The sequence below is a fragment of the Acomys russatus genome, chromosome 8, assembly GCF_903995435.1.
Source record: "Acomys russatus chromosome 8, mAcoRus1.1, whole genome shotgun sequence".
NCBI classification, from domain to species: Eukaryota; Metazoa; Chordata; class Mammalia; order Rodentia; family Muridae; genus Acomys; species Acomys russatus.
The window spans coordinates 14,071,640-14,083,944 of record NC_067144.1 but is presented as its reverse complement, the minus strand read 5'-3'; the positions used below and the strand labels follow the sequence as shown (position 1 = coordinate 14,083,944).

The 12,305-nt window shown below is 42.5% G+C and overlaps 1 protein-coding gene across 4 annotated transcripts in view; it reads right to left on the bottom strand.

The window, feature by feature from the left end:
* The window catches only part of Opa1 (OPA1 mitochondrial dynamin like GTPase), a 72,225-nt gene that overhangs the window by 28,473 nt on the left and 31,447 nt on the right, over nt 1–12,305 (bottom strand). For all 4 annotated transcript variants that reach the window (XM_051150810.1, XM_051150812.1, XM_051150811.1 and 1 more), the window contains 9 exons: nt 10,731–10,803; nt 10,557–10,629; nt 9,657–9,772; nt 9,095–9,159; nt 8,345–8,421; nt 3,536–3,701; nt 1,621–1,773; nt 1,249–1,357; nt 589–668 (listed from right to left, as the gene is read on the bottom strand). In XM_051150810.1, coding sequence (XP_051006767.1) covers nt 589–668; nt 1,249–1,357; nt 1,621–1,773; nt 3,536–3,701; nt 8,345–8,421; nt 9,095–9,159; nt 9,657–9,772; nt 10,557–10,629; nt 10,731–10,803 — 912 coding nt within the window. The remainder of the gene's footprint in view (nt 1–588; nt 669–1,248; nt 1,358–1,620; nt 1,774–3,535; nt 3,702–8,344; nt 8,422–9,094; nt 9,160–9,656; nt 9,773–10,556; nt 10,630–10,730; nt 10,804–12,305) is intronic.

The following is a 12,305-nucleotide window of genomic DNA, read 5'->3' as shown; positions in this document are numbered from 1 at the left end:
AATCTTCTTAGAGCCGTAAGAAGATTGTGTACACACGAACATGTGAGTGTAATGTGTGTGCATGCATATAAGAATGTGTGATTGTGGTCCTGGAGTATGCATGTGTAATGTATGTGTTCACCTGTGGTTGCTGGCACCTGTGGGGACGCATAGAGGTCAGAGGAAGACATTAGGTGCCCTATGCTCTCACTCTTCACCTTATTCCCTTAGACAGGCTTTCCTGGGGAACCTGGAGCTAGGCTGGCAGCCAGTGGCCCCAGAGACCGTCCTGTCTTCTCTCCCAGAGCACCGTGGTCACAGGTGCACACGCAGCCATGCTGGACTTTATCTGAACTCAAGTCCTGTGCTTACACAGCAAGAACTCTTACCCACTGAGTCACCTTCGCCAGCCCCAGAATGTATGCTAAAATGAGCAAGATGAAGTTGGATGTGGCGGCACATGCCTGTCATCTCAGCAAGTAAGAGGCTGAAAGCAGGAGACCTTGTGTGTGTCCAAGGCCAGCCTGGGCTACAGAAAGCCACCACACCTAGTCATACTAAACCATGAACAAAATGTCATCACGAGAACAGAGATGCTTCTGTTCCTACCTGTTCTTGGGTTCGATTCTTCCAGTACATCCACCTCTTTTTCCAGTCTGGCCCTATCATGTTTTCAATAGCATTTTCAGCTAGAAGATAAAAATTAATTCAGTAGGAATTTTATCACTTACCAAGGCTATAAATTATAATTAATGATATTCATATGTTACTATTTCTAAATGCTATATTAATATAAAATTAATTAAAATAAGGAAACAATTATATGATTGTTACAACAAAAGTATGACAACTGTGTATGTGTTTAAAGTCTATGGAAAGTACAATTGTTCATAGGATTGCTGTGAGGAGGGACTACATATAAATATCTGGGGTTCAACTTAATAATTCTCTTTACTAGTCACGCAGCAACTGACAAACAAATCAAACAAACATTCAACTATTCAGGAAAAGGACTTTGAAAGGTTAATTATATATTAACAATTAGTTTATTATGTATGTGTATATAGGGCATGTATGTGAATTTGGAAGTGCCCCTGTCACAGTGTGAGAGCGGAGGTCAGAGGACAATTTTTGGGAGTTTGTTCTGTTTCCTCAGTGGGTTCCCGGGACCCAGCCCAGGTTATCAGGCTTTCCCCACTGAGCTATCTCGCTGGCCGGCTGCTTATATTTTACAGTGCTCAAAACTCCAGTGCTCACGCCCCTACTTACTATCCTTGAGACGAGCTTGAAGTGCCTCTTCCATGAAGTAAATGGCTGCATCCCACTGCTGCTTATCTGATATGGACCGGTCTTCCAAAGCATTGTGCTGAATGACCCTCTGAAATGGGAATGACAGAAAAGGCTACTTTAGTTTGAAACACGTCAGTAATTTTAGCTGAGTGGTCAACTTGGTAACGATGAAGCGTAATGACTACCACACAACAGTGGGCTACTCCCACGGAGATGCGCAAGCTCCTACTTGGTTGCACCTGCCAGTTTTTAATCAGAAAAATAAGGCCGAGTTTCTTGTGGCTGAAGTCAAAGCGCTAACTGAGGGGAGGGTGAGTGCACAGCACAGGTGACGGGAGTCAGCAGACGCACCAGGCTGTCCTCCGCAAAGTCATTCCACTTGTGCCGTTTGATGCTCTCCTCCTTCACAGCCTCCTTCAGCTTGTCAAAGATGTCATCGTGCTCCTTTCCCTTGGGTTCCGTCATGAAGCGGGAAAACTCCTCCTGTAGTGTCTCCCAAGCGACCTAGGTATAAAAGAGAAATCTGTGTTTATATTGCTTCCTCTTATTAAACATGCAGCATGAGACAGTAACGCGAAACAAGCAGCTGTGATACAGTAGCCCATCGGGAAATGCCTGTACTTTGGTAAATGCTTGCACAGGAATAAGAATGCAGCACAGCTGGGCACGGTGTCACAGGCAGGTGGTCTCTGTGAGTTCGAGGCCAGCCTTGCCTATAGAGTGAGTTTCAAGGTAGCCAGGGTAACACACAGAGGCCCTGTTTTTTAAAAAAATGCTGCCAATTTTAAAGAACTGAGACGTCAAAACTACATCTCTAACGCTTGAGACACCCTGGGCACAATAAGTCATATTCCCCCAGGATGCCACTTGCTGAGCCGAACAGGGTTGGCTCCACTAGGCGAGCCCTGCACCCCGAGTCTGCCAACACACTTATTTCACCCACTAACCCATCTGATTCTGCCTGCTACTTCCACAGCACACCACATTTAAGTTCTTACTCACTGAGCCAGTCATCTTTGCATTTGTGCCTGGAAGCAGATTCATACGAAAAGCTTCAAGCACTACAAAGTATTTATTATTTAGCTAACTTTTATTCCTCTCAAAGGAAGAGGGCGAAAGTAATTACGAACGAGATCTACAGCTAGATGGTGGGGTTGGTGGTTTTTGTTTGTCTTTTATAAACCTGAGGCGATCCCCTGCTTTATTTGGCCTCCCTAGGGCTAGGATTACAGGCATGCAGAACCATGGCCTGCACAGGGAGGGAATGAACCCACAGCTTCCTACCCTCCGCATAAAGCTCAGGTCAGAAAGTACAAAGAGAATCCCTGATGTCCTGATGACTAGTTTCACGCCTAGAAGCTCTGGCTGTGCACACGCCCCAGCTCAGGACACACCCAGAACACTGCGAGGAGAGCTAGTGACAAGAGGCAGCAGGTCTCTAGTGATTTTCATGGTATATCAAGAAATGAGCAGAGTTCAGCAACGTGCAACACAGGCAGAAGCTACAAGAGCTGCTGGAAACATAGGCCCAGGAAGGTAGGAAGAGACTGCTGCAGGGCAGGAAAGAGCCGATGCTATTTCCAAGGCAGGTGTGAAAAACAAAATCACTTTAGTATTGACCACAGGTTTTTGAGCAACCCTTCAGAGTCCCGGCCACACTAGCATTCAGCCGGAGCAAGAGGCAGGATGACCATCGGTAATGCAGATGGCCCTGAGCGGCTACTGTGAATGGGCCAGGCGTTACCTGAGCATTTTCCATATGAGCTCATCTACTCCTGACAGCAGCCCTGGCAGGTGGGCAACGTTATCATCTGGCTTCTCAGAAGAAGCTGCAGGGAGGCTAAGCGCGCAGGGAAGCTATCCCAAACTTAGCAGGTCGCTAACGCAATGTCTATGCTATAGGTTACAGGCCCAGGAGAAAAATGTAAAAATGGTAATGTTTAAATGTTTAGTCTATTTAAAGATACTCCTTACAGAAGCTCAAGTCGCGGAAGTTCAAGTTATTTCACTTTCACGCCAGTTTGTTGGCTTGATTAAATGTTACTTTTAGAAGAAGCGAGGCCTTTAGGCAACCAGAAACAGCACCCCATCAGTAAACTTTCCTGTTGGCAGCAAGGTCGGCTCAGGCAGGGGCGGGAGCAGAGCGCACATGACGCGTTAGTGCTACAGGGAAAGACAGGGACTGTGAGAGAGGTGAGACCCACAGCCGCAGCAGCCAGCCCCGCAGACGGTGCCCATTACTCATTTAATTACATAGCAGACTAACCTCGACGGCTTTATTAGGAAGCTGCTTGTCGGTCCACTGTTTAAGCTTGATGTCGACTGTGGTGTTGAACGTCCCTGAGTTCATGGTCTGTGCAGCCGGAAGGTAGATGTTCTCAATCACATGCGTCGACACTCTTTCCCACAGAGACTGCTGAAGGATTTCCTCCCTGAAATTGAAAAGGAGATCTTTCAAGAAAGCCAATGTGGCATTAAACTTTTTAAAAACAGCTTGACTGAAGTATCATTAGCTACAGCAATTACCTACACATCTTTGAAGGGTTGATAAAGTTGAGGCATGCTTACATCTGTGAGTCACAGGAATCAGGATAAATGTGTCCCGTCAGATCTGTAACCGCTGTATTTGCTGTTGTTATTATGGCTGTTTTGTTTTTTCCAGAGCACTACCTAAACGTAATCCTGTAGCATGTACGGCTCCACCTGTCTTCTTTCCCACAACACACTTGTTTTGAAATCTGTGCTGTATCACCATGTCACTCGTTTTTTTGCTGAGCGCCACCAACTGTGTATACTGATTTAGCCTGGCCCTCGATGGTCACTGCTATTTCTAGGTGTTGGCTGTTACAAAAAAGCATCAGAGGTCTCTGTAAGGAGACATGTCTTTCCTCTCTGTACACATCTAGCATTGCAATGGATGACTATGTGGCGGTTTTTTGTTTACTTTTTTAACACACCGTTTTTTTTCTAAGCTCCCCCACTGGTTTATACTCCCACTCCTAGAACAGGAGGGTCCAAGATGCGCTACACTCACAGCCTGTCTCACCTCTCAGCCTGGTTAGTGGGTTCATGGTGGCATCTCTCTGCATCTACAGACCTCCAATAAATAATCTGAGTGCATTTTCATGTGCTCATTTACTTAGTCCTAACAGACACTGTATGTGTTTACTGTAGAGTTCAAGGCTGAAAGCTTTTTGATGTAATTTTTACAATTTAATAAACTATCACAAAGCGTAGAAATATGAGGTATCACCATACAAAATGTTTCAGCACTTCATAGCTAAGGTGATGGTATAAAGGATGCATACTTAAGTTCCAAGTTCTGCCCTTTAAAGTGCTCTTTAAGAATAAGATATCTAGGGGGCTGGAGAGATGGCTCAGCAGTTAAGAGCACTGTCTGCTCTTCCAGAGGCCCTGAGTTCAATTCCCAGCAACCACATGGTAGCTCACAACCATCTATAATGTGATCTGATGGTGTATTCTGGCCTGTGGGTATAAATACAGGTAGAGCACTCATATACATAAAATAAATAAGAAATAATTTAAAAAAAGAATAAGATATCTAAATAAGAAAAGGCAACTATTCCCACTACACAAATATTTAAAATCTCAAGAAAAAGTACTTATTTGGCTTCCACTGAAATAAGTTCTGCTGTTATAGAAAACAAGGAAAAACAAAAACCGACAATAAGGAAAAACAAAAACAAAAACTGACAAGAAAAAAACCATACTGTGATCATTTGGGTGGGCACAGCCCAGTGAAGGTTGTCTCCACCCCTCCCCTGGAGCACTGGCCTAGCCGCAGGGTTCACCTTGCTGTGGTCAGGTCCTGACGCGTCACCCCAAGGGGAAGATTAGGAGAAGATGACTCACTCAATGTTGGGGTGGAATGACTGGCTGTAAAAGACCCACTCTTCCGTATTACTTACATATCCAGTCCCTATCTGTCAATTCTAATTTCTGCGTCACCTTTCAAATCAAGACTCTCACCTGCACTGCTGCTATCCAAGTTCAAGTTGCATGGCCTCTTCCATGCTTCCTTGCTTAGTTTCTTTACTTGAACGAACAGTCTTAACAAGCTTGTTTATAGCTCCTGTCTTATCTCTGTCCTTTACCACTCTCTATGAGAAAGCCATGGGCACAAACATCCAAGTTTTCTCTCTTCTTCTCACCTCCTGGCTCTGCAATCCCCTCACTGCTGTCTTTACTTAACACCAATCCACTCGAAGGTTCACATGACAATACAGCACATTTCAGACTCTTCACATTTGAATTAGGGGATTCACCTATATGTTTTGCCCATTTTTGTTTTAGTCTTTTAAACGGATCCAAGCAAACTTAGTATTTTTCACCAAAAATTGCATGGATACCATAGTCTTGGATTTCACAAAAGTATATTTCTATAAAACTGGCCAATTATTGTGCTAGAAAAAATGGTTATGTGTTAATGAACACACCAGTATCTCACAGATCATGTACATTGATGGACAAATGCACTGCGTGTATTTGTTACTGTAACACATTACATGTCAAGTTGAAGGCCCAAGATTCTTTTCTTTCTTTCTTTCTTTTTTTTTTTTTTTCAAGACAGGGTTTCTCTGTGTAGCCTTGGCTGTCCTGGACTAACTTTGTAGACCAGGCTGGCCTCGAACTCACAGCAATCGCCTGTCTCTGCCTCCCAAGTGCTGGGATTAAAGGTGTGCACCACCACCGCCTGGCTGGATTCTTTTCTTAAAATATGAATAAAGTATGCAGAATGTCTGAGGATAAATAACAATTTATTCCATTAGGATATACAGTACTTACTGTGCAGACCTAGCACTGAATAATTCGCAGATCTAAAGCATCCATCTGAAAGTGCCATGCAATGCTACTCTGCCAGTAAGCAATAGCAACAAAACCTTCTAAGGCAGCAGTTCTCAACCTCTGGGTTTGAACCCCCTCGCAGAGGACGAACAACCCTTTCTCAGGTTGTGTAACAGTAGCAAAATTACAGTTATGAAGTAACAGCAAAAATAATTTTATGGCTGGGGTTCACCACATGAGGAACAGTATTAAAGGATTACAGCATCAAGAAGGTTGACGATGAGGATGACGACGACGACAACAACGTTGACAACCACCGGTCTAAGGTCATTTCAACTATGCTACTGAAGTATCCTTGGTATAACGTGGTTAGGGCACTGCAGCATGAACAGCTGAGGCTGGGAATGGCTACTCTGTCTTTTGTGATGAAGAAAAAGCACTAGAGGTCAATTGATCAGGTAGCTGAGAATGCTCAGCCGATGTTCTAGTTCTCAGCTGTGCCTTCTCCACAGGAACTACCTTTTGTTGTCCTTTCACAGCTCTGTTAAGCCCCCTGGGGATTAAACAAAACTAATTTTATTTTTTTTATGGCAACAAATTAATTTGTAGAAGGATCACATTTTTTCCTACCATAAATAATATTATCAGTTACAGACTGTTTTTCTCTTGGTGGTATTGAAGAGAGTACCACCTGTGTGGCTGGCTAAGAGGGCAATCTACCATTGACTGTATCCCCATCCACTAGTGATGATTTATACATCGTGTTTTATGTACATTACCTTCACACAACCCAGGAAGGCAACTAGTATTACAGTCATTAATTATACTTACATACATTTTAAATTTACTCATGTATAGATCTATATATCTGTATCTGTATTGCAATTTCAAGAGCTAACTGAATTACACAAAGTCACTGAACTCATTTAAAATATAAATAAGACACAACAGTTTGTGTCATATATATTTGATTAACCAGTCAGTAGTAAAAATAGACCAGATATCTTTTTTCTAACAAAGGGAGATTAAAAATCTGTCAAGTATTGATGACTTAAAAGAAAGGGGGAGGGGTATCAGTGAGGAAGGAAGGACATCGAGATGGGGACCTAGTGAGAACAAATGCAAACTGAGGGATGAGCTGCTGCTGTCTTGATTCAGTGTGATAATTGGTAAAAAGGGGTGGGGCTATATATATCTATATATATCTCACATATGCATATATCATGAATTGTGGTGGGCATAGTTTTGTGCCCAGAGTGATACATTCTTAAATACCACATGTTTATTAGAAGATAACTAAGGTACAAGTAATTTGTTAACTAAAATACAGTACAAATAGTTTGTGTATAGTTTGCTTGAGCTACATCCAGCCTGCCTTGCTGCTGTGACAAGGTCACCCACAGAGTATAGGCTCCCTTGGAATTTACGTTCCTCCTGCGTGCTGGGGTTACAGGTGTCTGCCACCATCCCTGGTATAGTATGGTCCCTGTTCTAATAAATTTAAGAATGCCTATATTTACATAAACATGAGCTGAAGATGATAGCTTGATATAGGATTCATATGACAATTTTTCAAAAGGATGAACTTACTACTTAAAAAAAATCTTAGGTAGGAAGCAATAAAAAATATAACAAACAGTGGGTGTGGGGAGAGGGCTTGGTGACTGAGAGCACTGTCGCCTGTATCAGACGATACGACTTCTACACCAGCACCCGCAGGGCAGCTCACGATTGTCGGTAACTCCAGTTCCAGGGAATGCAGCATCCACTTCTGGCTCCTGTGGCCACAGACACATGTAGGCAAACACTCATGCACATAAAACTAGACAATGTTATTGCGCACAGCTCAGTACATACATGGTACCAAAGTCAGCAGCTGTGCCCTGCAATGAGAGCTAAAAAGCACATGGCACTCTTCCCGTATAGATCAGTGTCCCTAGGACGCCTGCCTCCTGTTAGAAATAGCCTGTCCTCATAAGCTATTCTGTAACAATATTATGGAATTATGTGTGAATGATTCTATAGAAATCACAAGTCTGTATTTCTTAAGAACAAGAAGATAAGCCAAAGATAAAACCGGATTCAAAAGGAGCCTTGAGTAAGCTACTGTCCAGACATCTAGCCAACCAACTACAACTGCAGCCATTTCTTAAGGAGATCCACTTTACTCTTTGGCTTCCTTCATTGTGAAGGAGGAACTCAGGCCACAGAAGTCCCTGCTTTCTCCTATGTCAGAGAGAAAGAAATAGAGAAAAGGCTGGGTACTCACCAGTGTTTTGGAGTAACCTGGCTCAGACTGATAACTTCATCAAGGATCTCATTTTTAGCTTTTTCAAATAGTTCATTCTAGGCAACAAAATACAAGTTAGGATTGTCTCCAGACACGACACTTGTCCTGTCATGACCTTCAGGAGGACACACACACAGGGTTGCCAACTAAGTTTTGGGTTGAAGATGCAGGACTAACAAATGACTGTCTAGTCTATTAAGGAATGTCATTACTCAGATAAAGCCTGAGGAACGGACACGGTGTCTACCCTTTTCAATTCTGACTGCAGTTTTTAACATGACATTTCCACATAACAAGTGCTAAGGAACCAACACAAACAATTTAGTGATCAGTAATAGTAAGTTAGTGCTGGGTCTTACAACTGATGCTATTTCAAAATAAAAGAAAAACACCATCTAGTTCCCATTAAGTAGACTCTACATCTTGGTAAATATCAAGAAAGAAGAAAGCTAATGTATAACTAAAAAAAAATTAGATTACATTGGTATATATCAATAAGACTATTAAAGAATATTCATAATTTTCTCAGAAGACGTTTAACATCTTTCTCCATCTTTAAATTCCGAATTATTTTAAAATGTTATAATAATTTAAATTATTATAGAAAAGACAACTTGTCTTAAGTAATTATCATTAATATCACAGCTATTTAGCTTGCCTTAACAACAACTCTGTAAGGACACAGTAAATTAAAGTATGTGCAAGACAGTGGGGCACTCAGATTATTACCCTGTCGAGCTCTCGCAGGCGAGGGTAGTTATTCTTCCACTCTGTCTCCAGGTTAAAGCGTGTTGCTGTGGAGAAAGAAAGGTGCTCAAGTCTGATAGCTTCTTGTAGACGCGGCAGTTGAAGGCTGGTCTGTACTTTGTAACTGGGGAACCTCGGTCTAATGCTGTGTAACACTGGCCTTTGTTTTCTCTTAAGTGGAAATGAAGAAGATAACACAAAATGACTGTGGCAAATAAGTGGGATAAGCAGTAAGTAACCTTTCCCAGTGGCAAGAAGGGAGGAGTCTGTTCTTACTGTTTTATGGATGCACAGACTTGGTAGAGAGAGGGTGGGCATGGGACGCAGAGCAAGGTTCAGCTTCCCAGAGTCTCCCTTCTTCCTGTAAGGGAGAATCCAAGTTCTCGACAGGCTATCAAGCTTTCTCTAAACACTACTGCACACCTGCTGCTTCTGAAAACTCTGTAACGACGTTGCCTCTGCGAGGGAAAATCAGTTCTGGTACAACTGAATGCAGCTTGTCACATGGCCGGGTTTATGGGCTCACTTTAGGAAGCCAGCTTACCTTTGAAGCTATCAGCCTGTTGTTCAACTGACTCTCGAACCATTTTCCAAAAGCAGTCCGACACAGCAAGGCTGAGATTTCTCGTGGTGACCTGGTGTGCCTTTAGCATGCTTGTCCTGTAGGAGACCAGAGCTAAAGTGTGTCAGAACGATAAAGGAGAACTTCCTCACACTCACGCTGCCCAGTAAACCTTTCTGCAAGGAGAATGGGTCTATCCGAGCTGTCCAGCATGGAAAGCATTAGCTACATGTGCTACTGAGCCCTTGAAGTCCGTGGCAAGTGAGGGGCCGGCTTTTGTCTGCTGAGTGACCACGACTAGTGAGCATCACATGGACAGCATGGTTTTATAGGGTCATCGCTTCCTTGCTAATAAAAACAGGGCCTGCAGGAACTACCCTTGCTTCCATACCACTCTGGAGGCAAATGGCTTCTATTTCCAGAACTCCATGTGAAAACTTGTGGTGTAATTCAGTTGCTCTTTTAGTCCTTCCACTTTGTTTTATGTTTCAGTGTCTTATTTTCTGTCAATTTCTTCCAATATCTAATTAGGGATATCCTGTTGCCACCCACCACTGCAACTTTTTCTATTATTGTAAGAGAAATATACACACATATTTTGAAAAATTAATTAAAGAATCACTTTGTAGGGAAAACAACATGAGAGGTGCAAGAGTTGTCTCTCAGTCCACATCTGCAGAGGCAGTCAGTCTGTCCTGCCATCTGCGGGACCACTGATAGGCTGCTTCCAATTCTGTCCAAGAGTACTCAAGGCCAGCCTCATTAGACACCGATGACCAGCAGTACCCTAACTGCTACTGACATGGTAGGTAAAGCTGAGGTGGTTCGGTGTTAGCTATGCTCTCCCTGTACAGTGTTTGAATATTGTAATATGACACCTACTTTAGGAGTTTTGAATTCTGAAAAAATTCTTCTTCATATTCTCTTATAGCTTCAATGCTTTCAGAGCTGTTTCCTAGGAAAGATGGTGACCACATTTTCACCAAGAAAATTAATCTTTATTATCTGAAAACAACAAAAACTAAAAGTAAGTTAAAACAAGCCATCTTTGCATACCTTTTCCTGTTACAACAGCAAAATAACCCAGAGCTTTCATTGGGAAAAGCTTGCCTTCAATTATCTGTTGTATCTATTTTAATAAATAGGAAAAATAAATGTGAATTATAGTCTCATTTAATTTTTAAAAGAACATACAATTAAAAAACTCTATACGTATCCGCATACATACATCTGTTCAAAAGCAACACAGATGTGTTTTGATCGTTATTTAAGGGAACTGCACTTAACTGCACTATTGGAAATGTCTATTAAAATTTGTAAGCCAAGATTAAAACTTGGAATGATTCATAGTGCTTCTGAGTCGAACCTTGGTTGGCATTCTTGCTCTACCACTTACCAGCTGTGTGATCTTAAGTAAACGAGTTAATTTTAACAAAGGTTATAGAGGTTATGAGCTAATGACCCTCAGCACAGTGCCTGGATCAGAGAAGCACTCAATAAATAGCTTCACTACTTTTCTTCATAGTTTCATTGAATATTTAAAAATTAAAACTATCCTACTAAGTTAAAGAATTATTTTCTTTATTTGATATGCATGTGTGGCCGTGTATATGGAGTTCAGAGGCCAACTGTGGAAGTCAGTTTGTGGGTTCCAAGGAGCAAACTCAGGTAAGATTTGGCCACAGCGCCTTTACCTGTTGAGACATCTTGTGGGCCTTGAATACCTAAAATCTAGCCAAGTTGGATTGTTTTTTACTCATTTCTCCTCTTATCCCTACTCAAAACAACATATTTTGGATTGGTTTTCAACTCTTTTAAGGACAAAAATCCTTTCCTAAGTGTGGTAAAAACTATGGAGTCAGGACCCAGGAAAACGTATATTTACGTAAGTCACATTTACACACATTCATACACCATGTGAGAATTCCCACTTCTGGAGGCCCATTTAGGTAACACTGAGTAAGAAAAGTTAAGTCTGAGCTAAAGCTGAGTCTTTGCCACAGGAAGGCCTGAAGTAAGCCTCAAGTGCATCTCAGATGAAATTCAAAGTGACTACCCCAGAGAAAAAGGAAGAAAAGCAACGGGGGAGGAAGGGGCTGAAGATATAGCATCTACCTTGCTTTTTTCTCCATCACACAGGACCAATGACACAGCAATGCTACCTTGCTCTTAAAAATAAGGCAGAGAGGGGCGGAGGCTCAAAGACAAGGCACCACAGCAAGCCTGAAAGCACCTTTGCTTCACAGTCCTGGGCAAGAAATGTGCTATGTGCTGACCAGTTTTCTTCTGAGAAGTTGAAATTTTGGTACTGCCTCTCTGACTAGCATCTGGGAGAAGGCTCCTGGAAACATGAGGAGGATGCCTCTAGATGGTAGCCCATGCATCTTCTCCTCATGGCTATGTAAGCGTCTTTGAAGCAAGTGTAACTATGTGGCAAGTGTTGTGAGTCCTTTGAGGGAATCAGGGCCCTGAGGCTGGTACGTCTGGGGACACTGACACAGAGGCAGAGTCTCACTCACAAGGTTAAGGTGGGAAAGAGAGACATCCCAACCAGCAGCAGTAGGGGATGAAGATGTGACATCACTGCCCTACAGGGACTGTAGAATATCAATTTATCATTTGTATACGTCA